The following is a 25,918-nucleotide window of genomic DNA, read 5'->3' as shown; positions in this document are numbered from 1 at the left end:
TATGTTGAGGCTATCAGTCTTTCAATGGGTTGGGAGATGTCAAGCTTCGAAGGCTCAAGAAATGGATATTACAATGATGATTGTGCCCTAGCCTCGTTGTTAGAGAAGCAGTTCTTGAGATGGGGAGATATACTTGAGATATTGCAACCCTCTTTGGAACGTGCAATGTGGATACAATTGAGATAATAGCTGCCATGAGTGCTCGGCGTAGAGTGTAACCCAAAAAGAGGAAGTGGTTAAGATCATGCTTTGGGCCATGCGACATGGGCACTCGCAAGGGTGATTTTTGCTTTCGGCAACGTGGCTTTGTCGCGGCTCTTTGTGGGGTTGGTGGTCTTGCGGTGTCTTGGGTATTGAACACTTTCGCACAAAGACCTACATCATCCTGCATCCACTTGTCACTTCATGAGAGTACATGCATGGCACATGCCGTGACTATAATAAACTAGTGCAACGCAAGGAGACATCACTTATCTGAATTCCATGGTGTTGACTTAGATACTTATCACTTGTGCTTGATTTTCTTTTTCTTTTGCTAAAGTTGTGAAATATATTAAATGCGGATATAAAAAGTTTGTACAATTGGGGAATCTGTCAGCACTTAACCATTTAGAGACAAAAAGTCATTGCTAGGTAGCATTTGATAAGCCTTTTATACAACATGGGGCTACTCTATTTGTACGAGGCGAGGCGAGTCCGGGTGGTCGGGTGACTGAGGCTCTACTGGTAAGACGCACCTGTGAGGCTGGGCAGGGGAGATATCGACCAAGACCTGAATGATGTAGTCCCTGGCTGCAACAATTTTGAGAATGCTTTTGAACATTGCATTCGAGCACCTGGTGCTCAAGCGTCTGGTGGGGGCCTGCACGACCGGTGTTGCCACGCCCCGTGTGCTCCCTTGATCTTTTATTCCCCTGGGCTGGGGATTTTTTGACCTACGTCTAGGGCGGTGTCGCTTGGGGCCTCGTTTCTTTGCATACCTTTTAAGGGTAGATACGTAGCGTTCCGGCAGAGGAGCTTGTGTTACATGCTCCCTCCGACGGCGAATAGCGTCCTTGCAAGCCAACTACACTGGGTGCTCCATGTGGGCTACCATAGGGGGACCTGAAAAATGCGAACCAAGGATTAGGCTTTGAGATAGGATAAAACTATTAGCATGGAAGGGATTATATTGTGGGTTATCAAGCACATATGATGAGGAGGGGAGAGGTGAGGCATGTAGCATTTGTTGTAGAGGGACAACCCCCTGTTGATATTCGTTTTTCTTCCAGCCATTAAAGCAGATCTTGGCTTATGCTAAGTTACGTGGATTGGTTATCATGGAGTGGGACACGGCTCATCCTCGGAAGGATAGACCGGAAAGGGGAAAGGTGCATACAAAGGGACAGTGCCCTGTCTACACCATCAGAGATTTTAGTCAAGGCTTCTTATGGCGGTAATGAGGGTTGCATGCCCTCCACCTGGGAGGTGGAAATGGTCACGCGACTTCTAAATGTGTGGTGAGAGGAGGACCTGAGGAGCTTAGCTTGTCAAACCCAACTCTTCTCCCTACGCTTGACTATCATTGTTTGTGTGTGTTGATATTATCTATACAAGGTCACAAAATTCATTGTTTATTTATGTACATATTTATGAATCCAAGTCACTTTGTGAGGATAAAAACCAATTGTAGAACTCAGGATTGTACTGGAGTGTGGCACATGCATCCAGTACTCGTGGTAGCTTACTCAATAACGATAGATATTTTGCAACATTGAGTAGCATGGAACCCTGTCCAAGTCCACTGGCTAGTTTCAACAAAGTCTGTACTCCGAATGGCAGTTGGCACTCAAAACAAAGTTGGTGCCACATAGTTTGGGTCTCTTTGAGACTGCCATTTGGCCAATCACTCCTCTGAGACTGTCATAATTTGGGCTCCTAGTTCGACCATTGCAACACGGTTTTCAAACCAACGTTTTTCAAAGTGACTTCGACTCTTTGATTATCGCTTTAGTTGCTCTTTCTCTAAGAGATTTGGTTGCCAAAGCACATCATTGAATGTCATAGTTAAGCATAGTTCCTCGGCTTCCTCATCAGAGATGAGTCTCATGCGTTCATGCAGGAGCCTATCATAGTGCTCGTCAAGATGTTCTTACTCTTTCCAGGATAGGGGAAATGGCAAGTATTCCCCAAGCTACTTCTTGGGGAATGTACCCATGTCCGCAAGGACGTAGACACGTGTGAATACTTTGAGTTTAGCATCCAACTCAGTTAAGCATTCTGCGACACTTCTATGTTCAACGAGGGCTTGCTCAGTTGCTATCTCATGTAAGGCTCTAGGAGTTTGCCTAGGCTTTAGCATAGCTGGGGGCTCAGGCCTGGATGAGCAAGATTGGTCAATGCTAGGATTTCTTATGCTCTCGGGGTTTCCATGTTTCTTTTGAGGCTTTGTTATTGCGTCATGGTTCTCCTTGGATGTGACTAGTATAAATTTGTCACCCTGTTGTGATAGCGTTGTATCCACTCTTGATTGGTCAATGCGAGTTCTGTTGTCGGTGGATTGAGTGTTGAAAGAAACCATTGATGGTAACGACTGCTTTGATTTTTCAGATCACACGGATGCGTCTGAGGTTTCACTGGTATTAGGAGAGACATCAATGGGTTCATTGGTAGACGGACTTGATGCTTGATTCCTTAGCTCTCAGCGCTCTTGCTCTCAATGTTCTTGGGGTCCACAACCACCTGTAAAACTGCTGTTGTTTTCGCTGTTTTCTCCTCTTTTTCTTGGTCAGTGAAGGTGCATAACTTAACGACTCAAGACCCTGAACTAGGATAGCCGCCGTTGATGTGCTTGGTTGGGCCTCAACTTTCCCCTTCCGTGGTGTGTCCTCATGGGACATAGTTTCACCCTACTGGACAACCTTGCTGGGTTGACTGGTCAGATGCGCCATCTCCTTGGCCACATCTTTGAGAGGTTTCTCCTCAAGCCTAGGCTTTAGGTGCTTTGGAAGAGCTGAAGTTGTCAAGGATGTTGGTTGCGATACCTCCCCCTCAGGTGAATTGCTAAGGATACATTCCGCAAGGGTTGTTGTCACGGCCAAGGGCTATGACTGCTGTGATCCCTGATTGGAAGTGGTAGCGGCTAGTCCAGTGGGCTAGCTAATCTTGGTGGATTGCAATGTCAAGTCCTTAGGGCAATCGGAAGCGGTCGTGTCTTTTGTTGCCCTTTGAGCATTCACCTGTGTAGATCGAGCATGAGTCGATCGAGTCACATTAGGTTGCACAGGCATATCCTTGGTCCGAGAGCTATGGATAGTGTCATGTCCCACCTCTTGGACATTTGGAAGCTTAGATGGAGATAGAGATTGGGATTGAGCAGTCGCCCTTGACGACTACTATTGTGCTTCCTGTGTTCGTTCGAAAAAAGAGGGTGTAGGAGATCTAGGACTCTTAGGTGGACTTGGCACTGGGTGAATGATTTACTCAAGGCTGTTAGACGATTGTGCCATCTGCTTTGTTGAGCAATCAGCCTTCTTACAAGCAGTGTTGTGCCTCTCGTGCTCACTATCCTCTTGGGAAGTCAAAATCTCCTTGAGCACTAGTGGCCTTTGCATATCCTCAACGATTACATCTGATATCTGCTTGTCAAGCACGCTAGGTTGAGGATCTACCCTCCGATTAGTCCCGTTTGATTTCTTGATTTTGACCGTGAGGGGCTCGGTCAGTCCAATGCTTTTGAATCGAGACTTTGTTTTTCGTTTAGATCTCCTCCTACGCTTCTTTACTCTTGATACGATCTAGCCTTCAGTCGACAAAGGAGGTTTAGCAGGGGGTTTTGGCACCCAAATCCATCGGTTACCTGCGTAATACCCTTGAGCATGTAGCAACGCTTTGGATATCCATCATGGCATTGTGCTGACCCTCCATCGATGCCTTCGTCTATAAGGCTTGGGCTTCTTTTGAGGTCTTCTACAATATTTGTAAGGTCAAAGCCCGTCCTTGGCATTGTCTCTTGACCTTCTTGTTTCAGGCATGGCCTCACTCACTGGTTCTCGTTGTTCGACCTATGCTTGTATCAACTCTTCCAACAAGTCCTTGCTCTCGTTAGTAGGCTTGATTGTTATGTTAGCACCTTCCTTGCCTTTCCCTCGAGGTTCGATGAGGTCACCCTTACTAAAGGTTGTGACTATCCTCACACCCAGTAGTGTCAGGTGTATCCTCTGTGCTACATAGTCAACCCTCACACTTGGTCGCCCTTTTGAAGGGTCTTCCTAGGAGGGTTTCCTTCCCGTAATTAGCACTATTTGAAGGACCATAAAATAGGATATCAGTTTCAATTGTCGCAAGGATTTTACACTTCCCTATGAGTGCTTGTGGGTGTCCCCCAAGGGCTAAGAGTTGCATTAGTCGGTGTGAGCTCTGGTTGGCCTAGTATGGTCCATGATTCATAGGTCAAGATATTAAAATGTGCTCCTTCATCAATCAAAGCATCAATAGTGTGCTCTCGTTTTGTGGTGAGTTTGACCCTAAGATAAGCAGGTGGTACTATGTCTTTGTCTTTCGGGTCTTGGCTTGTAATTTAAGCCTTCTAACAAATGCCCTTGAGTCCCTAACTGCACAAGCAGATGTGGATTCTCCACTGATGTCTTGGATCGCCTGTGCAGTGTTATTCAAGATGCATCTATCATTAGGACGGTCATATCTAGTCATTCTTTTTGTCGTAGCTTGATGTTGTTGCTTTTCACTTTGACTAAATGCAGTCCGAATGCAACATGTATGTGCTTTTGCAGTGTGGCCTTTTTTTCCTTGTTGGCTAGATTGCCCCATTGAGGTTCTAGGGTCTCTCTTTGTCTCTGTTTGGGTATGCGCTTTTGGTTGCTCTTTTGCAAGTGAGAGGACTTGTCACGACGCGCATTTTCTCTCCAACCTACTTGGGGGAGGTGTGGAGGGGACAAAGCCCCCTCTGCGAGGGGGTCCGAGGGGGCAGTCTCCCTTGGCCCGCAGGGCTGTTACAATAAATACCATGTGCAATTTGGAGGACCGTTTATAGCCAAATTTTGAACTACTTGCTCTAAGTTTAAGCCAAGTGATTGATCTAATGATATGGTTTTGGCTCTATATGGTCTCTAGGTCAGTTTCAGGATCTACAGGTAAAAATTTGAAAAAATCCAAATTCGGCCCAATAGGTCCGAATTGCAGGGGCCGAATGCCCAATTCGACTCGTCCAAGAGCCGAGTAGAAAGGGCTGAATGTAACTTGTCCGAATGTCAAATTCGTCTAGTCCAAGTCTGGTTCTCCGAGGGCCGAGTGGTCGACTGGGTCAAGGGCCGAGTCAAGTGGTGAATTGGCCCGTGCTGAATGTCAACTTGTCCGAGTGGGGTTGGGCTGAGTCGGCAAGGCCGAGGGCGGCCGAATGGCCGAGCGGTCCAATGGCCAATTCTGGGACTCAGCCCAGAATCGTGGTCACTGGAATGGGCCAAACGCGATGCGATTTTTGCTGGACTTTAAAGAATTTGTCACGCCAAGCAATCGAGGGCTTTCTACCTACTGAGCATCTCCAGATCCAACCTACTCATGTAGGGGAAGGTGTAGAATTACTTGGGCTAGGCAAATAACTTCTGGATGGCCAGATCAAAGTGGATCCACACGACGAAGCTTTCTCCCTCTCTCCTGCTCTCTTGAAACCCTGCAATGCAAAATGTGGCCTTTCTTGCCACTCCTCGCCCCTTATCACCCTGTCCAGGCCTGCACTCACCTTAGTCTTACTCCCTTCACCAACATTTAAGCCAAAATTTCATTTTTTACCCTTCTTTTTCCTATTTTAGCCTATTATACAACAACAGAAAACCCTATTGTTTGCTCCAATGTTTTGCTCCTATCCTTCCTAAATGCAAAAAAAATCATAGGGGAAATACCTACACTACTCCATCATACTTTCCCAAGTCCAAAACAGCAAAAACCTACTTGCTAAGGAGATAGAATACCTCTTCAAACTCCCTCACTTCCTATCTATGTACCTCAAGCACTGGTTCAGGGAAAACCCTGCTTCAATGCTCGATTTGAAGCGTGCAAGCGCTCAAGGCTTGAATCCGTTGGTCGCGACAACGAAACCAAAATGTGGAAGCTCACGCTCAACCGCCAAGACCCACGGACCGCTTATTGCTTCAAGCATTCCAAGCAGAGCACTAATGGCTACCTCTCACGTAGCCGACGCGCCATCCATATCTACTAGTGTAGTGAGCTTACATCCATGCTGATTGAGTTACCTTCTCTCCTGCGCACTCCGATAGCTCCACGATCCAAGTGCAAGCTTCAAGCAAGCTCCACGCTCCAAGCTCCATAGCCGTGAGCAAGACAAGAGAAGAGAAGAGAAGAGAAGAAGAGAGGGGAAGATGGAGAGCTTGTCCTCCCCGGTCCCTCACCCTCACACACTCATTCCCTTACACTCTCACACTCACTCCTTCTCTCAAGCATAAGCTCACGCAAGTAAGAAGAAGAAGAAGAAGAAGAAGAAGAAGAAGAAGAAGAAGAAGAAGAGGAGACCTACTTTTGGCCACACACAAGAATGAGCTTCTCATTCACTTTTCAACTTTATGAACAAAACCCTTATAAATCCCTTTTGGGCGGTCATCCCCTTATCCCCTTTTTTACATGGTCGGTCGTAGCCTAGGCCCTTTTTCCCATTGTCCTTCTATCTTCCTAGCTTCCTTTCTACCGCCCATCTATCTTTACAAATTGCACGAGTGAGAGCCCGGTGCTCTTTAAATTAAATCATGATGCGCTTTCTCTCTTTTACAAAAGTATTGACTTGCACTTTTTCTTGTGCGTCTTTTTCCTTTATTTAGGACTTGTCTGTACTTCTTGTGCTTCCATATTTTCTTTGGCACGCCTTCATCTTCCGTTTCACTTTTGTCTTGGTCTTTGTCTTCTGCTTTATATTTTCCACCTTGTTCGTCTAACGGTTAAGAGAGGTAAAGAAAGCATCACTTTGCACATATGCAAGAGGAGGAGAGAAGGTGATTCGAGTCTCACAAAGTGCTACGGGCGGAAGCAGAAGCTCTACTAAAATCAAGCACCAAGAAAAGAGCCCTACACATATTGTGTAGGAGAGAAGAAGATAAATCAAGAAGATCAAAGGAGCCAACTTTCAAGTTGTGCAAGTGCTCGCCGGTTATATACTGTGTAAGGATCTATGTAAGTTCAAGCTCACTAACCCTCAAGTTGTGCAAGTGCTATGGAAGCTCTGCTAAAATCAAGCTTCAAGAGGAGATCCCTACACATATAGAAGGAGAGACTCAAGAAGGATCAAAAGGTGCTAACATCCAAGTTATGCAAGTGTTAGCCGGTTGTATACTATGCAAAGAACCATCACTACAAGGTACATGCACAAGGAACTTTCAATCGTTCCCCACATAGGCAATTTGGTGAAATATAGGAAATTCTCGAATATTTCCTATGTAGACAAGTACGAATTCCCCATCTATAACTAGGAAATTGCATTTCCTACATCTTATAATAGGGAATATAGAGCATTCCCAACATTCCTTTGAAAGTCCCTACGTTCCCTACATCTTATAATAGGAAAATATAGAGCATTCCCCACATTCCTTTGAAAATCCCTACATAAGGAATTATAAGGATGTGATTCCCTACTTTTATGTAATAGGGAATTAAAGGTACAATGAGGATAAGATAAAGATGATGTTTATCACAATTCTCTATTTCTCAATTCAAGTTGATAATGATGGTTTCGAGAAGGTAAGGACAAAGGTCACAAGAAACTCTAAACCACTTACTATATAGAATGTTCACATTATAACTAGGAAGATTACTAACCAAACTAGGAAGAATGTAGAATTTTCTAGTTATAACTAGATAATTTTGCCATCACTAGTCTCTTCTAACTAGTAACATCCTTTTCCTAGATAGTATCTAGAAAATTGAAGCCCTATCTAGCAACATTATCTAGCAAGTTATTGTATAACTAGTAATAATATCAACCTAATTAGAGAATTTTACTTTTTACTAGTCATAACTAGCAAGTACTATCCTCTAACTAGGGAATTATAGATATTCTATCAAGTTAACTTGGAACTCATGATTTTTCTAGGTATAATTAGTAAATAAATATACATTGATTAGACATTTACATTTGTAATACTTACTCACAGCTAAGCTTTTCACATTGACACAAAAGCAAGACCAGAGTTGTTGAAAGGTAATCACAATAACAAAAAAGAAAATTAAAAGAAAGATGTTTAGTACACATGAATAACACAAACTGTGTGGCCCCAACAGCAGAGTCATTGCATTTAGCAACAATAACACTTACAATGTTGAGCAAAGTACATGGCCACATTGACCAAGCATATATCATGGCCATGACATCCATCTTATTGCAAAGCTCATGATTATATTAGTGAGAAAAAAGCATATTGCACCAATGGATTAAATAGAAACTCCACACACTAACATCATATTCCCTACTTTCCAAATGAGCATCAAGAGCAAACATTCAAAGTGCATGGCAAGAAAACCACACAATCATATATACCCCATCATGAAAATTAGATAGCCATATTAAAAAGGAAAGCACATTACCAAGTGCATGACCATATTGGTCATGGAAGTGCACATGGAAAAAAAGAACCACCAAGGCAAAGCGCATAGCCATATTGAGAAAAAGCTAAATTGCATTGCCCAAAACATGTGGCTATAGAAAATAAAGCAAACTACATTGCTAGTTGTATGATGTAATATTATCACCTTTCAAACTAGCACTAAACTTATAAACTTCATGTCTTAGCACAAAAATATAAGTACCAAGGATTCTAGTGATTGCCAACTATTGTAGCTAGCTCTATGTGGAAGCTTGCAACATGATAGATGGGAAGCTACTTGAAGGTTCACTATGAGGTGACTTGAATAACAAGAAGGCTACACCTAAATAGCCTTACAAGGGTGGAAGTATATTACCTTTACAAAGAACTAGTGCTCCAAAACAAAGAAATCCTCATTGGATATTCTCATTTTATTAGGGTTTGAAGTTGAGAAATTCCATAGAAAAGTATCGATGGGAGCATATCAAATTCTCACCAATCTCAAAGGTAGGTGAAATAATTCAAACAATGTAGAAACTCTTGCAATTTCTCAATGGAACATTGAAAGTGCATCATAATAAAAGGAAAACACAAGAGGAAAATAAGAACAAATTAAGCTTGGAAAAATTTTGAATTTATCTTTTGAGAAAAAATAAGAGAGCTAAAAGAAAGGCATGCTTTTTGTGCTAAGAACATGCTCAACAAGGCCAATATTAAAATAGAGTACTATAAAAAGCAAGGAGGGTGGTGCACAGATTGGATGTTGTACGCTCACGTAGTGAATGCCAGAAGGTTCCCAAGAACAAAAGAACTCTACTTTTTGCACAAAATTCAAGGTAAAAAGCATGCACGACATGAACAAGAGACCAATTGGGTGCAATCTACGCCCATGCCTTGTGTGAGCGCTTCATAAAGCATGTATTTTATGTATATTTCATTTTCATGCTCAATAATAGCCCAATTTACAAAAATATAACAAGCTTTTAGCTTTTGAGTTTGCTTTTACAAAAATAGGAATAAAGCTAATGGACGGTGCCCAAAGAGTCTGGCACGCCCAATACAATGTCCAAATAGAAATAACATAACCGTGCGCCCATGCGCATACAAAATAATAATAAATAATTGATGCCTTAATAAATAGGCATGACAAAATATAGGCATGGCACCGATCAGAATATAATCCATAAATCGAATACTCGCTATCCTCCAATGCTTTCCTCCGCCACTGCTGCTATCTCTACACATCAACTGAAGCATTCACAATCGTTAGTAAAATAATACAATTAAACCGACAAAAGTGAATACCTAGCAGTCTTCAGCTACATAAATAAATCAACTGGTTAGAAATCAATCCTAACCTTAAATTATTACGAGTGCGCACTCTAAACTCATAAACGTTTATTAATTTAATATGTATTTTACGGAATCACCCGCTATGGAATCACCCATGTACACACTAAATTAATAAAACGCCCGAAAAGGATAGGCGTCCCCATCAACTTCTCGCACAAAGAATCCACTTTGTGTATGAGCCCCAGTCATCAAAGTTTACGGAATCCACCATAAAACCTCATGGAATCCACCGTGGCACGGAATTCACCGTGAAATATGCCTCCTGTCATCAGGTAGATTGCCTTCAGCCATAAGATCATCCATATGTGGTTCCGTCATCCTGCAAAACTAAAAAGACATTTCTCACTCAAAATCAAGTTAGCGGGATGAGCGTAGCTCAAGTTCGGGAATACACGACTTATGTGTTTTTGGGTATAGCTTTCACAATCTTCGTCTTTGACTATTGCAGGATTTGTAATCTTTGAAAAATCTGTGTTTTAATCTTTTGCGTGTGTTGAAAATGGTTCGGCAAACATGCGAACAGTACCTTCCAACGAACAACTTTGCAGTTCGGAGTTTCTGCGCTGGAACAGCCCTTCTAGGAGTTCTGAGCATAAGTCAGTTTTGACTCCAGTTGACTAGTCTGACTTGCAGAATTGCAGACTTATGTGACTTGCAGAATTGCAGACTTGCAGAACTTAGTCGATTTATGGAACTTGGAATACTTCAACTTGGTAGACTTGCCAAATCTGGCTGACTGTATGTGACCTGGAGTTATTTGTGACTTGCAGGATTGAGAGTTATTTGTGACTTGCAAAACGGCACAAATCGTGGGGGGGGGGAGCCGTTTTTTTTTTACAACGCGAAAAAATCGAAGGTCCTCAGAGACCTCGCGGATCAAATTCGAAGCTTTTAATCTTCTTTAAAGCTTATAAGCTTTACTATTAAGCTTATGAAAAGATTAGATATGGAGGTTTCTCACTATTTTTCCATGACTTGATGAAGGAGATTTGGAAGTGGTCCTCCGTCGCTATAGCTCGGTCCTTCACGATCCAATAATAGAAACAGGGGTTCTTGATCGCCAGAAGTATGCCTGTATCGACGGTTCGCAATGAGATTGACCGTAGAGCCTGATCATTCCAGGAGCTCTGCCTTCGCACGAGATGGGTAGCGATTGGAAGCTCTTGATCTCAGCTCCGCTGTGATACCACTGGTGTACAGATCGGATGCTGTACGCTCGCGTAGTGAATGCCGGAAGGTCCCCAAGAACAAAAGAACTCTACTTTTTGCACAAAATTCAAGGTAAGAAGCATACACGACATGAACAAGAGACCAATTGGGTGCAATCTTCCCCCATGCCTTGTGTGAGCGCTTCACAAAGCATGCATTTTATGTATATTTCATCTTCATGCTCAATAATAGCCCAATTTACAAAAATATAACAAGCTTTTAGCTTTTGAGTTTGCTTTTACAAAAATAGGAATAAAGCTAATGGACGGTGCCCAAAGAGTCTGGCACGCCCAATACAATGTCCAAATAGAAATAACATAACCGTGCGCCCATGTGCATACAAAATAATAATAAATAATCGATACCTCAATAAATATGCATGACAAAATATAGGCGTGGTGCCTATCAGAATATAATCCATAAATCAAATACTCACTAGTGGGTTGGGATCCCATGATCTTTTAGGAGATAGGTGTTTTTGATTACATGAGTGCTTGAGAAGGCAAAAGGCCAAGTGACCCTATCATATAGGATACCTTTAATGCTGAGGGAAGCTTATCATGGCTGTAAGTTAATAAGTTCCCTACTGTGTGTTGTTGACAGAAGTAGTGTAATCACATACAACCCAATCTTATGGGGTTGGAAGCTCATATCCTAGGCTAGACAATTGTTTTCTCTGTAGGGAGATGGATTTTATACTACTTCATGGAATGGTGTTTTTATATATTATCTTTTGTGCAATAGAATGTTGTTTTCCAAAGTGTTTGTCATGTGCTAGATGTTGTGTTAATGGACCCTATGTAACATGATAATAAAAGGAAGCTGCTTTTTTATGTTGTAATAGTATGGTACCTTTGCTAATTAGATAAGTAAAATAAATCCCATCAAGGAACGTGAGAATACCTCAATCCTGATGACCAATCATCTATGGCTAGATGGACCTAATAATTTGGGTAGCTTTTCTAAACATTAGATGGAGTTATTAATACATGATCCTCCAAATTCAGTAGGATATATATGAGGCTCAACTTCATTTTTGGGGGCCTAATGTGAGATGATGCCTTATCGGCAAGGGGATCAACATTTTATTCTCTTCCACTTCTCACTCTCTTTGAACCAAGTGCAATATTTTCTCTACTCTCACCTATGATTGATTACAAAGTAATATTTCTCAGGCAAGCATTATGTTGCTATTAGGGGTCACCTGCCTATGAAGTAGAATCGAGATTCTCATGCTCAACTAAGTTTGAGATTTCTTGAGGGAAAATTGAGCAGTGATGTGCATGGACATAAATTTTTGTTGAACACTAGAGGGCTTCTCTAGGTTTATTACATGAGACAACTCACAAGAATCCACAAACTCATTGTGATTTCTATCCTCTAGGTAGGCAAGTCCTAAGACTCCTTAGGTGAAATAAGAGCTTGTCTCAATCCCACATGGGACTTAAAGCAAATGTGTAGAACTTATGAGAACGTGGATCTATTGTGCTACACCTAGTTTCTTAATAAGGGACAAAATGTCTCAATATGGGACTTTCATGTTCAATGGTGTTACGATGATGTCCTAGGCTTCTTTACTTTCTAAAGGAGAGTGATTATAGCTATAAAGTGCTCTTGGTGAGGGGTGTGTGTGTGTGTGTGTGCACTACTTGGTGTAATCAATATCTAATTCATGTGTACTTAATACTTTTGGTGACCTAGCCTTGAGTTGAAATGACACACAAGATTTTTAAGGTTACAAGTGCAACTAGAGACCCTTCAAGGTCTCCAGTTGACCAACCTTAATATGAGTCCATCTATGTATGTCCTTGTATTTTTCTTGTAACTCCTTTTTGTCTTATGGTGCTTGCCTCAATTTCAAAGTTGGCAAAGAGTCACCTCTTTTCCACTCTAGTAGTCTTAGTACAAAGTTTGAGTCTAGGGTTCTTTGGGCACTTGTTTCCTTGTGCGGCAATGCTTGGTAGCCAACAATGGAAACCCTAATTTCTATGGTCTCAATGCACCAATGGGCTGATCTAGATGCAGTGAACCCATTGTCAATTATCACTCTCTTTTCTTACTTGCAAGGCTAACTCCTAGTGGTGACAAGAAGCTACCTTTACACTGCAAGTTTTGTTGGTTGTCCCTATCTTTGTCAATTGTCACTAGATTTTCATACTTGCAAGGTTCCAATCAGATGACAAGAATATTCCTATAGTGCACTATTTTGTGTGTGTGTGAGATGGCAGCTTATAAGCCATCATGTGACCTAAAGTGTACCTAAAACCATGTATAACTAGCAAAATGGACCTATATGAGGTGCGCATGTATTGCCTAGTGCAAATAGGTTGCCTTAAACTAGTGTGGAGCTCTTAAAAATGTGAGTGTAACTAGTTGGGAACTTGATATCATATTTCGATGGAGTTCAATGCTAAGAATATTAAGAATATAAGCATTGAAATGGATAGAATGGACACAGACTTTCAAATTGGATTATATGGAATTGGAAATTGAAGATTACATGTCTCTTGAGTAGCCTTGGTTTTCATTCAATCTTTAGAGTAGGCTAAAGAAGAGTTTCACAACTTTGTAACATAGGGGTTCAAGACACACACCACTACAATTCCTAGGAGTAATAAGAATATCCTATGATGTTGCAAATCACTCCCTTCCACCAATAGTAAGAGTTGAAAAGAGACTCTAACTTCTTCCAACATGTCCATATAGAAAGGGGAAGATAGTAGCATTGAATATCATTAGGGGGGTAAGAAACATCTTCGAGTCTATGATTTGACTAGTAAGACCAAGCTCCGATCCTCTTCCTAATCTTTACATGTCTTATGTATTAGCCACCACTCAAATATTTTTGAGACAAAATGTTGACTCTCAACCCAATGGGAGCACCCAACTGTCTAAATATTTGACTAGTAAGACCAAGCTTGAGATTAGTCCTCTTCCTAATCTTTACATGTCTTATTTATCGGGCCACTCAAATATTTTTGAGATATGTTGAATCCCAACCCAATGGGAGCACCCAACTGTCTAAATATTTGAGCTTTCAGTTGCTACAACATTGGAATTATCATCAATTATGCAAATATATGGCCATTTAGTAGTAAGGGGAGACATGTAATCTAAGAGATGTATAAAGCCCTAGATGTTGCTTTTTTTAAAATACTATGTCACCTTACTTGCTTCATGGCATAGAAGAGGCAAAGTTGGAGGATGATATTGATCAATGAGATCTAGAAAGCCCCTCAAAAGCATAACATACCTTTGCATAAAAGACATATCCTTCTTAGCCCCTCAAAAAAATTGTTAAAAAAAACATTATTTCCATGGCTAGGTTTAGGAACCAAGGGTGTTTGTCTTACAGGGCTACTTCAAATTTGCATTGTACACTTGTTATGTTTTTCTTTTCATCTGGAATAAGCTCTTTTACTTTGATTGTGGAGAAAGTCAGTTGCGTAGGTGAGGGATTATAGCAAAGAGCTCATATTTAGTGGCTAGATGTTATAAGAAGGGCTAGTTTCAAGCAGGTACAATAGATTGACTTGTAGAAGGGGGCTCCATAATCAAAGAAGGCTGCTGGACAAGAGAAGGCTCTTGTAGATGATATAGAGGTGGCCATTCCCCTATGTTTGGAGGTTGCAGCAGGTGAGGAGAATTGGGAAGAATGGGGTCACTTGGGTCTTTTGAAGTTGTGCATGTAAGCATCATTGGCCTTGAAAAAATGTGATGTATGAAAGGGTATCAAAACATGTTATGTATGAATTTTTTATATATTTATTGTTGTGTAAATGGCTTTTGTTAATGTACTATACTTTGAGGTCTCTTGCCAATAATTCCTCGAAGTTCAAATGCAGCCTACAGATTTTCATTATTAGATTTGTAGGAGGAAGTACATGCTTAGAGTTCATGTTATTCTTTAGTGCTATACCTCTTATTTTATAGATATATTATAAGAAATAAATGCTAATGATTCCATGATTAGATTATCTATAAGGTATGCTTGAATCTTAGTAACACAAGCTACATTATAAAATGTGTTTCAAGCAAAGTCATATATCAATATTCGAAAAGCAAACAGAACCTAATGGCAATTTAGTACAAAAGATGCATAATCATTAGCTATATAATACAAATTCATAGACATTGAATACATGCTTTGTCTAAGTGCCATTTATCTTTTGCTTAGTATTGGTTTTGTTAGAATCTTCAAACAATGCATCCCTTAGTATCATTATATTGGCCCCGCACCTTCATTTCCAAGTTCCTTGTCAATGTAGAACAAGAAGGATTCGTGTATGCTTTGCCCATCTTAAAGCCCAAACACTAGCTAATCATTAGCTATATCCATGTTACATATAGAGAGAGGAAAATAAAGAATCGAGAATGTTATGTGAACAAGCCTTACGATCCTTAAATTTTCAAAGACAAAGGAAGTGAACAGTTGTGTGTATGATTTTGAAGTTGAGCCTTTCTCACAACTCAATAAGAGACATTTAGTCCCTCCGAATACCCCTCCCCCTCCTTTGCCCTCACGAAATCCTAGTTGTGGTGTCACTTCACACTGGTGTCTGTGTGTGTGTGTGAGGGCTTATATAGGTTCCTAGGATTCAGCCTTACCCGCAAAGATTTAATTTGCGAGTCCAATACCAATAAAGCATCGATGGAAGTCGAATTCATTCAATGATCATCGCGATGAACAGACAAGGATTGGGTGAATGAAGGGCCAAGATACTAGAAGCTTAAAGCCACGACTGTGAACACGAAGCAACATATGAAGCCTCGTAGTATCTCGTGTGGATGATAATTGAAGGTCACAAAGACTCACAATGGCTATAGAAATTGAGGGATCTATAAACATAGGGTTAACTCAGGTGCACATGAAACTCAAGAGGAAAAACGAATATACTTCCACCAAGGAGACATATGACCCATCCAATACTATTTCTAGAGTACAAAGGGACCCATTGAGTGAGCATTCATTATATGCTGTATTTTACTCGCTTGTGTGTGTTTCACATCTTGTTGATTCAACATTAACCACCTCTTTAAAAGTGTATTATTGGTACCACAAACAAAAACCTTTAATTCCACGTTTTCAAGGATTTTTTGAACAAATTATATGTTTTGTCGTTTTTATAACTAAAAATCTTGTAAAGTTCAAGATATTGAACCTTCTTCTTTGAACTTTGTTGGTTTGCTTTTCTTGCAATTCATTTTACATTAAAGGTCACTTTTTCATAATGATTGGCATTAACTAAAATTGGTTAATTAGTGTTCGCATGTCCAATCTATGGTGCAGAGTCTCGTATAAGGAAGCGCTTTCCAGTTTAAGCAGTGCTTGTGAAATTTGACACCCAAGATGCCATCTGTGAGTTATTTATAGCTTAATTTATGTTGAGATGAATGAAGAGAAACATATATATCATTATCGATATTGCATTTGTGTGGGTGATCATGGAGCTATGTGGGTGGGTAAGATGTGCTCGTGGAGGGGCATGTATGTATTTTTAGAAATAAATAATTATGAGTCTGAAACTTGCATGGACTTACCCCAAGGAATAGATCTTGTATAACAATTGAATAAGTGAACCATATCCCCCCAACTAGCAACAACAACAAGGATAAATGGAGAGGCATAAACTCAACACTCCTTGTTTTGATTGCTTGTCCCTGGAAAAGTGCAAAAATACACAATAACACAAGTTAAAGTATTGTATTGCTTGAAGCAATTCTCCCTTTTCTAAATTATTGATTACTATTATTAATAGCCTAAAGAATATTGCTCAATTGATGTGTAAAGAATATCAAATATGGAGAAGACTAATTAATATTTATTGTTCTATAAGGGCTTTCATGTTAGAACTTCTTGTTTGTGTCAAATTCACTTGTGAAATTATAAGCATATCAAAATATTGAGAGCTTTTAAGTCTTCATCTTAACATTAAAAAACAAAAGAGAGTTTACATATTCATGTTCCTTGATGTTTAAAATATTTGGAAAAGTCTAGAAACTCTAATGAATAGATCAACATTACCATTATGGTAAGAGGAGATGCATAGGATATAATTGCCAACATAAAACAAATTAAACCCACAACTTTGATCCTTATAGTTCCATGGCACAAATGAAGAGTAATGATCAAGGTACAACCAAAAAGTAGGAGGCTTAGAACAAGATGTCGGGCTACTATCACCTGCAGTAAAGAAACTTTCCTTTTTAGTAACATCTGCATGATCATTAAATACGTTTGACCTTACTGAAGATTTCAAGGCATGCTATGAATTACTTTGTGTATGGATGTTTACACATTGATATATGTGAGAGAGTGTGTTTCTATAAAGCTATGCATGCATATGGTGGTGCTTTGAAAGATAAAAACATGATGAAGTGTTGGACTTACCCTTTGTTTGTGGGAAGCAAAGAATAAATAGATGCCTACATATACCATTTGGAAAATGGTAGATATGCCACAAACTATGACTATTGGTAATAGGTGAGGAGCCATAAGTCCATAATAAAGCCATGATGCGACATTGAGAAGGCCAATGGTATAAGGGTCTACCGAGAAGCTCTCAATAGAGCGCTTCTTCAGTATGTGCCAAAATGTGGGCCTGCAACATGTGTGTATTTACTCCATGCCAAATTACCTATTTAAGATACATCTTGCATGAGATCCATAGTCTCAAAGTCTTAGCACATTTGCTAAACATCTCATGTACCTCATTAAAAAGTTAAACCTATCTCCATGTTAAGTGCTTAATATGGGAGAATTACTCAAATGAGAGGATCCTCAAAGGTAAAGCTTGAATCAACTTTCTCAAATACTAACTAACTTACATTGGTGCGAGTCCTCTCCATGATACGGTGGCCACATTGCCTGCAAGAAGAAGGACAACAATACACAGCATTAAAGCATTTCACTAGTAGCCAAGGAAGCTATTGGATAGTTTGAACAAGCAAGCAACTCCATTAACAACGTCATCTCTCCCGCTATGGCTCTTGGGCCGTCATCATCATGAGGCTACATGGATCGCATTGACTGTGGCTTCTGCTTCCAGCTTGCTGCCGCCTCAACATTTTTCTCATTGGTCACTCATAGGAGAACCTCGAAACCCTAGCATCTCACACCTGAAGACGAAGTACAGATCAGTGCAGGTGTAGTTATTGAACTATTAATCTTATGACATATAGAGAGAATTATCCGCATCTCTTGGAGTGGATGATATAGATAAGCTTCAAAATGTATCAAATGACATAACATATTCAATGGTAAGATTATATGATTTATAAGTTTGATATCATAAGTGTAGGATTGGTTCTTTTTCTCCCATACTCATTTAGGGGTGTCTATTGATGGCAGAGTGAACCATATGTTGATACTATTGATTCTAATCAACTTGATGTATACATTCCTAGCATGGATGATATTTCGAATGAACAAGGTTTGGAAAATGTGTCTTATAATTTTATATGTTTATCATTTTTGTACTTGATTCCATATATTTTGGAGATATTTGATGTATACACATGATCTTATTTTGTTGATGTAGCCTCTTAAAGAAAGTAGCTCCTTTGAAGGACAACAATACAAGCAAACAGATTTATCATTGCAGGTAATGCTTTTAAGCTCATATCTAATAACTTTCTTTGAGAATGTCTCTTATACAGATACTTATACATTAACTTTCGTTTCCCATAGATGAATATGTTCGTGGAGGAAGAAAAGAGCTTTGAAGAATTTCAATGTTATACATCCGATGAGGTTCCTTACTTTATATTAGATTTAAGATTAACCATACGATTCATGTTCTTAACATTATCTTATCCTTTACATGCTTAAAATGTAGGATGTTGAAAATGAAGATGAGACACTTGATATGGAAAATTGTGCCAACTTTTCAAAGTTATTGTCACATGGTTTAGACAAAATAATGTACTCAACTAAACGTCAAGAAACTCTGGAACAAAGTATCCATAGTTCAAGCAATGATAAGGTATGTAACTTTTTTTTCTATATAAATATTTTTAATGTGATTACTAATTTTAGTTTTGAATTTAGGCTAATTCAGATGATGACATTAATGACACATCTCGAAAAAGTCAAAGAAAGAGGAAGGTATTTGATATATGTTTGTGAGAGAACAATAGCGTCATAGTTTAGTGAATAACTAAAGATATGATTTATTACATAACTATTTATTTTACGTGTTGACTAGCCAAGTGAGAAGATGAAGGATCTTTTGCAACAAAGGAGCATGAAACGAGGTATCAATATCAACGAAAAAGAACCAAAGGTTCTAGATGTAAATGTTTATATTTTTGTTTATATCATACATGAAAAGTATAATCTAAATTTTTTATTTTATTTGAATTAGGAATTTAAAGATCTCCCAAACCAAGGCATTGAGATTTTTCATTTCAAATGATACTCAAATGGTAACTTTATTGTTAATTTATATTTTAATTAGATATATATATAATTGTAGTCATGTAGTTCAATTTGTAGCTTTGAGATTAACATTTCAAATGATGCTTAAAGGGTAGCTTTATAGTTTATATATATATATATATATATATATATATATATATATATATATATATATATATATATATATATATATATATATAATAGTCATGTAGTTAAATTTATGGCTTTTCATATTATAATTCATGTCATTTAATTATCTATACATAGTATAATAAGTTACTTATTCTCTTTTTGTTATTCAATGCAGGTTAATATGACAAAAGAGAACATGGAAACCGTACTTTTGAAGTATCTTGGTGTGCCTACAATTCATGATATGTACTTTTCTTTAAAGAGTACATACATGAATCTCAAAAAGACTGAAGCTAGCTTTCGAGTCTTGATTAAGGATACAAAGAAGCCAACAAGTGATGATATGATTAAGGAGATTCTTTATTGGCTACTAGGAAATGGCAAAGTTGTATTAAACAAAAATAGCAATGTGCTTAGTCTAGATGATGTGGAAGTTTCTATTGTTCAGGTAGATACGAGTATAGATGCGAATATAGACACGGAAATAGACGTTAATATAGACGCGTACGTAAACACGGATATAGACACACATTTAGGTTTTATCATAATTTTTTGTTTTTAAGATAAGTTTTGATAGTGAATTCTTATCATAAGTTTTAATGTATTTATGATGTTTTTTGTGTATTTAAAATTGAGATCTTAGAATAATTAATACGCTAGCTTTAAGTTTTTATGTAAACATATGAATGAAAAATATTTTGATGTTGTCATGAATTGGGTTTAATCATGTCGTCGTCATCACCTAGTGCGGTGCATGCTGATGAGTCAATGAGCACATCCTCAAGTGAGGATGAAACATTACGTCTTCATAATCGAGATGCATGGCTACGACGAAAAATTAAATGCATGTGTGATCGTTGTCGAGGGTGTATTTTTTGAGCACGTTGAATTGCAATGTCACACCTCAGCTTATATGGAGAATGGGACCGAGAAAAATCACCGGTATTCATTGTTTTTTTTAACAACTAAGATTGCTAGTCTATGTTACGGGAATTATATATCAACGTATATGAAACTCCCTTTTGTGGTTGAGCAGGATGCGATGCCACATTCTCAGATGCTCCCTCCCGGGCGTCGAGAGGCTGCAAAACGTCGACGCGAGGAGGCAGAGTCTTCAAGAAGAGTAGAGACTGACGACCATTATAGTAGCCCTCATGAAATGCCCCATCAAGTCATAGAGGATGAGATTTTGAACAACATGGTACACCATCTATTTTCACAACTGGTTCAAGGAGAAGGTCACTCTACAAGCTAGATGATCCACTATATGTAGCATCATCTACTCCGTTGTATGAAGGTTGTACATACTCCGTTCTTCGTGCATCCCTCGAGATACTTAACTTGCAAACAATTTATGGATGGAGTAATGTCAGTTTGGATGCGTTATTGAAGTAGGTATCAATTCAGTTTGGCTTATGAATCATAATATTAATTGTTATATTTTGAAATCAGACAAAAATATATGTTGGTGGTTTTTTAACTCACTTTTAAAAATATATGTAGGTTATTATTACAAATGCTTCCAAAAGGAAACAAATTGCCAACTAAGAGAGAGCAAGCAAGACATTACTTGACATCTCTGGGAGGCCTCGATTATGTCAAGATCCATGCATGTGTCAATGATTGTGTCTTATTTCGTGGGACTCATGAGTTCGCATGAGAGTGTCCTGTTTGTAGCGAATCAAGATACGAAGTGGAGATGAAGTCAATGGATGTGCCTCGTAAGGTTTTGCGACATTTTCGGATTGTTCCATGTATAAAACTTATGTTCAAGTGTAAATCTATTAGAAAGCTCATGTCATGGCATGCTAGTCATGGTTCAAGTGATGAAAAATGGAGGATACCTGCAGACACACTGGCATGGCAACATATAGATAATTTGTGGCCTCTTTTCAAAGAAGAGCCAAGAAATTTGAGATTTGGTTTAGGTATGGGTGGAATCAATCCATTTGGCATCAAAAGCACATCATATAGTGTATGGCCAGTGGTATTGGTGAACTATAATATTCCTCCATCCATGGAAATTAAAAAGGGACATGTAATGTTGTCCCTTCTGATTCCTGGAAAGCACAAGGTAAAAAACATGGACATTTACTTAGAGACTTTGATTGAAGAGTTAGAAATGTTATGGGAAGGTATTGAGGTGCAAGATACAAGTGCATCTGCATCCTCTAGAGATTTCACATTGAAGGCCATGTTGTTGTGGACCATACATGACTTTCCAGGATACGGAGAGTGTTCAAGTATATGTATATAACTCTATATTTGAAATTCAAGACTTGAATCAATTGCATTTTATTAATTCACTTGTTTTTTCAGGTTTAACCACATCAGGATATCATGCATGTCCTATTTGCGGTCCCTCTCTAGTTTCCTCTAGGCCGGCACGTTTAAAGAAGGTTATCTATGACAATCATCATCGATTTCTTCCTATTGACCATCCCAAATATGTTCTCCCTACTAATGGAATGACTCCACAATCTCTAACCATTCGAGATTGGAAGGAGAGATGGATTAATGTCGACAGCCACCCTATAAGAAGTGCATTTCTCTCGATTGACTTTTAAGTATTTAGCATGATGAATTGTTTACATAATATATTGTTTGTTTGTTAGGTTCTCTATATTTTTTCGTCTTCCGTACTGGACTGAACTCAAGATCAATCACCTGTTAGACCCCATGCACATATTCAAAAATGTTGTATCTACATTATGGGATCACTTGATAGGGGCTCGTGATTCAGTTAATATAAGGGAGGATTTACGTAACATTGGTCGCATGAGACGAGCCTGGCCATGCATTGGACCCATATGAAAGATTGAGCTACCCCATACACCTTGGATGTTGTCAAAGAACAAGGAAAAAATAGTGAAGGAACAAATATATAGCTTTCGAATACCCACAGGATGTATGAGATGTCTCAAGGGAGCCTTCATAAAGAAAAAGAAAAGAGGTGTGGAGCAACTATCTGGTTTGAAGTCCCACGATTGGCACCAAATGATTCAAGTAAGGGTATCTCTAACCATGAATAAAGTAATTAGTGGAGTAACTCTGTAAACTTTGGGGTATGATGACTTTTTCCTCAACTACTCATTTGATCTATGAATATTGTTTACATTCACTTCGTACTTCCTACTAGTATATCCCATTGTGTATCCAAAGATGTACGTGATATCATTTACAAGATGGGAGAGCTTGTGAGGTGTGTATACATTGTATTTTTTCATTATATATATTTGAATTTCTACACAAAAATAAACAATTCTCAAATACATCCTGACAGATACGTGAGCTCGAAGGAAATTGATCCAAACACATTGCAAGATGCTCGAGTATTATCTGTTGAGGTGGTTTGTTTGGTGGAGGAAATTTTTCCTCGATCCATTTTGACTACTCAATTACATTTACTTGTACATTTGATTGATGAGATCACACTTTGTGGGGCAGTTCATGTAAGGTGGATGTTTTTTCTTGAGCGCTTCATGAAAACCTTGAAAGATTTTGTGAGGCAAAAAGCACGGCCTGAGGGAAGCATGGCTGAGGGTTGGTTAGTGCAATCATCCCTTGTTTATATATCTGAATATCTTGCTGAAGTGGATCCCTCTCAACCACGGCTATGGAAAGATGATGAAGACTTGAGGATGACCTCTATAGTACCTCAAGGAAAAGGAATGAGTAAAGTGTTAACAAAATAAGAACTTTGTAAGTTAAATAGTTTTTGTATGCTTAATAGTGATGTAATGAGCAAATGGGTGACACTATATAATGAAGCAAGGGCAAGAAGAAAAAGCGAAAGACAAGAATTTCACACTAGATATGGACGTAATGTCTCATTTCCAGATCATCTAAATGCGCTCCCATGTCATATTGATATAGATTAGTTACATGAGGAAATGGAGAGAATGGAAAAAGAGGAGGAAATTAATATATCTCAAGAAGAGTGGGAATATGCACGAGGTTGCTTATCAAAGGTGAGACATACTATCAATTAATTTGTTTCTATAAGTTTTATTTTATATAAATAATTGACATGTTTGATTTTTTATCTTTTACTACTAGTGCACATTATTCAATGCACTTTGGTGTGAGGGTAAACATCTTCGAACTCAACGTATAGATGAAAAGAGAAATACCCAAGATTGTGGTGTCCTTGCTCACTTCGAGGATGCAATGGTACCATGGAAGATTATTGTGGCTTGATCCAAGATATTCTGAAGCTTGCGATTCTTTATATATGTACTGGATGTGAATGGTTTAAAGAAGTGGTAACAAATGGTGAGCATTGCACAATCAGACATCATCCAAGTGGTTTTGTAATCATTGACTCTACAAAATTTAACCAAAACAAGAATGACACATTAGTACTACCTCAACAATGTGAGCACGTATATATGCAAAGGCTAATTTTTTAATATATACAGTATACATGTGATACATATACACAATATAATAAGTATTTAAGTTTTTTGCTTTTGTTTTTCAAATACAGGTTGTGTATCATCCAATGGTAAAACAATAACCGATGGTGGTATGTCATCCCTATATCTAATCGTTCAAAACCAATATATGGTAATATTAACGACATGGAGATAGCAGATGACAATCCAACAATTAATGATGATGTGCATGATGACACCATAATGGATGATATGTGTGATAAAGTACAAGATGAACCTCGCAAGGATGTTCAAGGAAACACAGAAGAAGACAATAATGTGATTGTCGATGATATTGATGAAGTTATTGAGCAATATGGCAATACATTAGATAGTGGGATAGACTTATTTGTTTCGTTACCTCTTGGTAACATAGACCTAGAAGTAGATAGTTTAGCAAGGGCTGATCTCATTAAAGATGAGATGGATCATTCACTGTAACATACTTAATTTGCTTAATGATTCAATGTGTATTCTTAATTCTATGGTTTTTATCATGCGCACACGTGCATACTCAAGAATCAATAGTCAAGTGTAAAGCTAAATTGAATTTTCCATAATAAAAATGAAGTATTTTTAATCATCTTCAAGTAGAGAAATTACGAGATACATATTGCAATGCTTGTTACTAATTGTAAGGTTTCTATCGCTTGCTGCTAATTACTTATATCAGGCTTGTCAAAACTGGAGGAACTGCCATTCATTAGAGAGCAATGAAAAAGTAATTATTAACTCTATTTTTTTAATTCAATGATTCAATGTTTTCTTAATTCTATGGTTTTTATCATGCGCACACGTGCATGCTCAAGAATCAATTTTAGGTGGTTAAATAATTATTAACTTTGGTTTTTTAAATATATTAATTCCAATTTTAGGTGGTAAAATAATTGTGTGTCTGTTGGCGCCTCTATATTGGCATCTATTTGCGCGGATATGTAGACGCAAAATTCGCATCTATTTACACTCACTTTTACACACACATATAGACGCAATGATAGACGTGCCCGACTTTGCGCCTCTAACATGCGCGTCTATGCCTCGTTTCTGTTGTAGTGAAGGAAGATCTTAGAGCCATTGCACAAGTATTCCACCATATGTTTGCATGCAATAAAGTGAGCACTCTTGCTACATGATTGCCCAAAAGTCTCATGGAGGATATCCTTTCTAGTGAGATTGTTAACTATGGCGAAAAGAATTGTGGTTGGAATGATTCGATGAAGTAAGAACAAAGCAAACAAGAGACAAAATGGCTGGGGGGGTTCACTATATATATATATATTCTCTATATAACGTGTGTTCATGGCCTATTTATAAATATCCTAATCTCTGAATTTTTCTTGAATAAAACACAACCCTTTTCTACTCAATCTATAAGTAACCTCTTTATATGACACCCTTTTGTATGTAAAAAATGTATAAAATTGGTGTTCTAAAAACCCCTTATTTTGAACTCAGGTTATATATACATATATTCATGAGTGACCCCCCCAAGCAAAATGGTTACATTTCACCAAATGAAGCAAGAAATCAAGAGAAAGAAATAAAAAAGATAATGCACTCACTGTGTTCAAATGACATCAAAAAATGACCACAAAACAACATATTTTTGGATTTTGATCCTAAATTTTACAAGCATCTATATGTGCATTGAATATTTTTTAAAATTATGCTAGTATATACATTAGAAAAAAATTATCTTTTAAAAAAATCAGCAAATTTTATAAAAATTTTAATTGTCATTTTTAATGCTTATTCCAACATATATATCGACATTGAGATTTGTTTCCTTA

At 38.5% G+C, this 25,918-nt stretch overlaps 1 protein-coding gene across 1 annotated transcript; it reads left to right on the top strand.

Moving 5' to 3' along the window:
* Positions 1–18,157: 18,157 nt before the first annotated feature.
* Positions 18,158–19,534, top strand: LOC148038080 (uncharacterized). Its single transcript, XM_087667654.1, has 7 exons — positions 18,158–18,220; positions 18,324–18,401; positions 18,493–18,585; positions 18,683–18,745; positions 18,980–19,126; positions 19,349–19,397; positions 19,508–19,534. The coding sequence occupies exons 1-7, from the start codon at positions 18,158–18,160 to the stop codon at positions 19,513–19,515; spliced, it is 501 nt and encodes a 166-aa protein (XP_087523780.1). The 3' UTR covers positions 19,516–19,534.
* Positions 19,535–25,918: the final 6,384 nt, after the last annotated feature.

The sequence above is a fragment of the Lygodium microphyllum genome, chromosome 3 (genome assembly GCF_053477565.2).
Source record: "Lygodium microphyllum isolate KBCC chromosome 3, Lygodium_microphyllum_v1.1.10, whole genome shotgun sequence".
Taxonomy (NCBI): Eukaryota; Viridiplantae; Streptophyta; class Polypodiopsida; order Schizaeales; family Lygodiaceae; genus Lygodium; species Lygodium microphyllum.
This window is presented reverse-complemented; position numbering and strand designations above follow the sequence as displayed.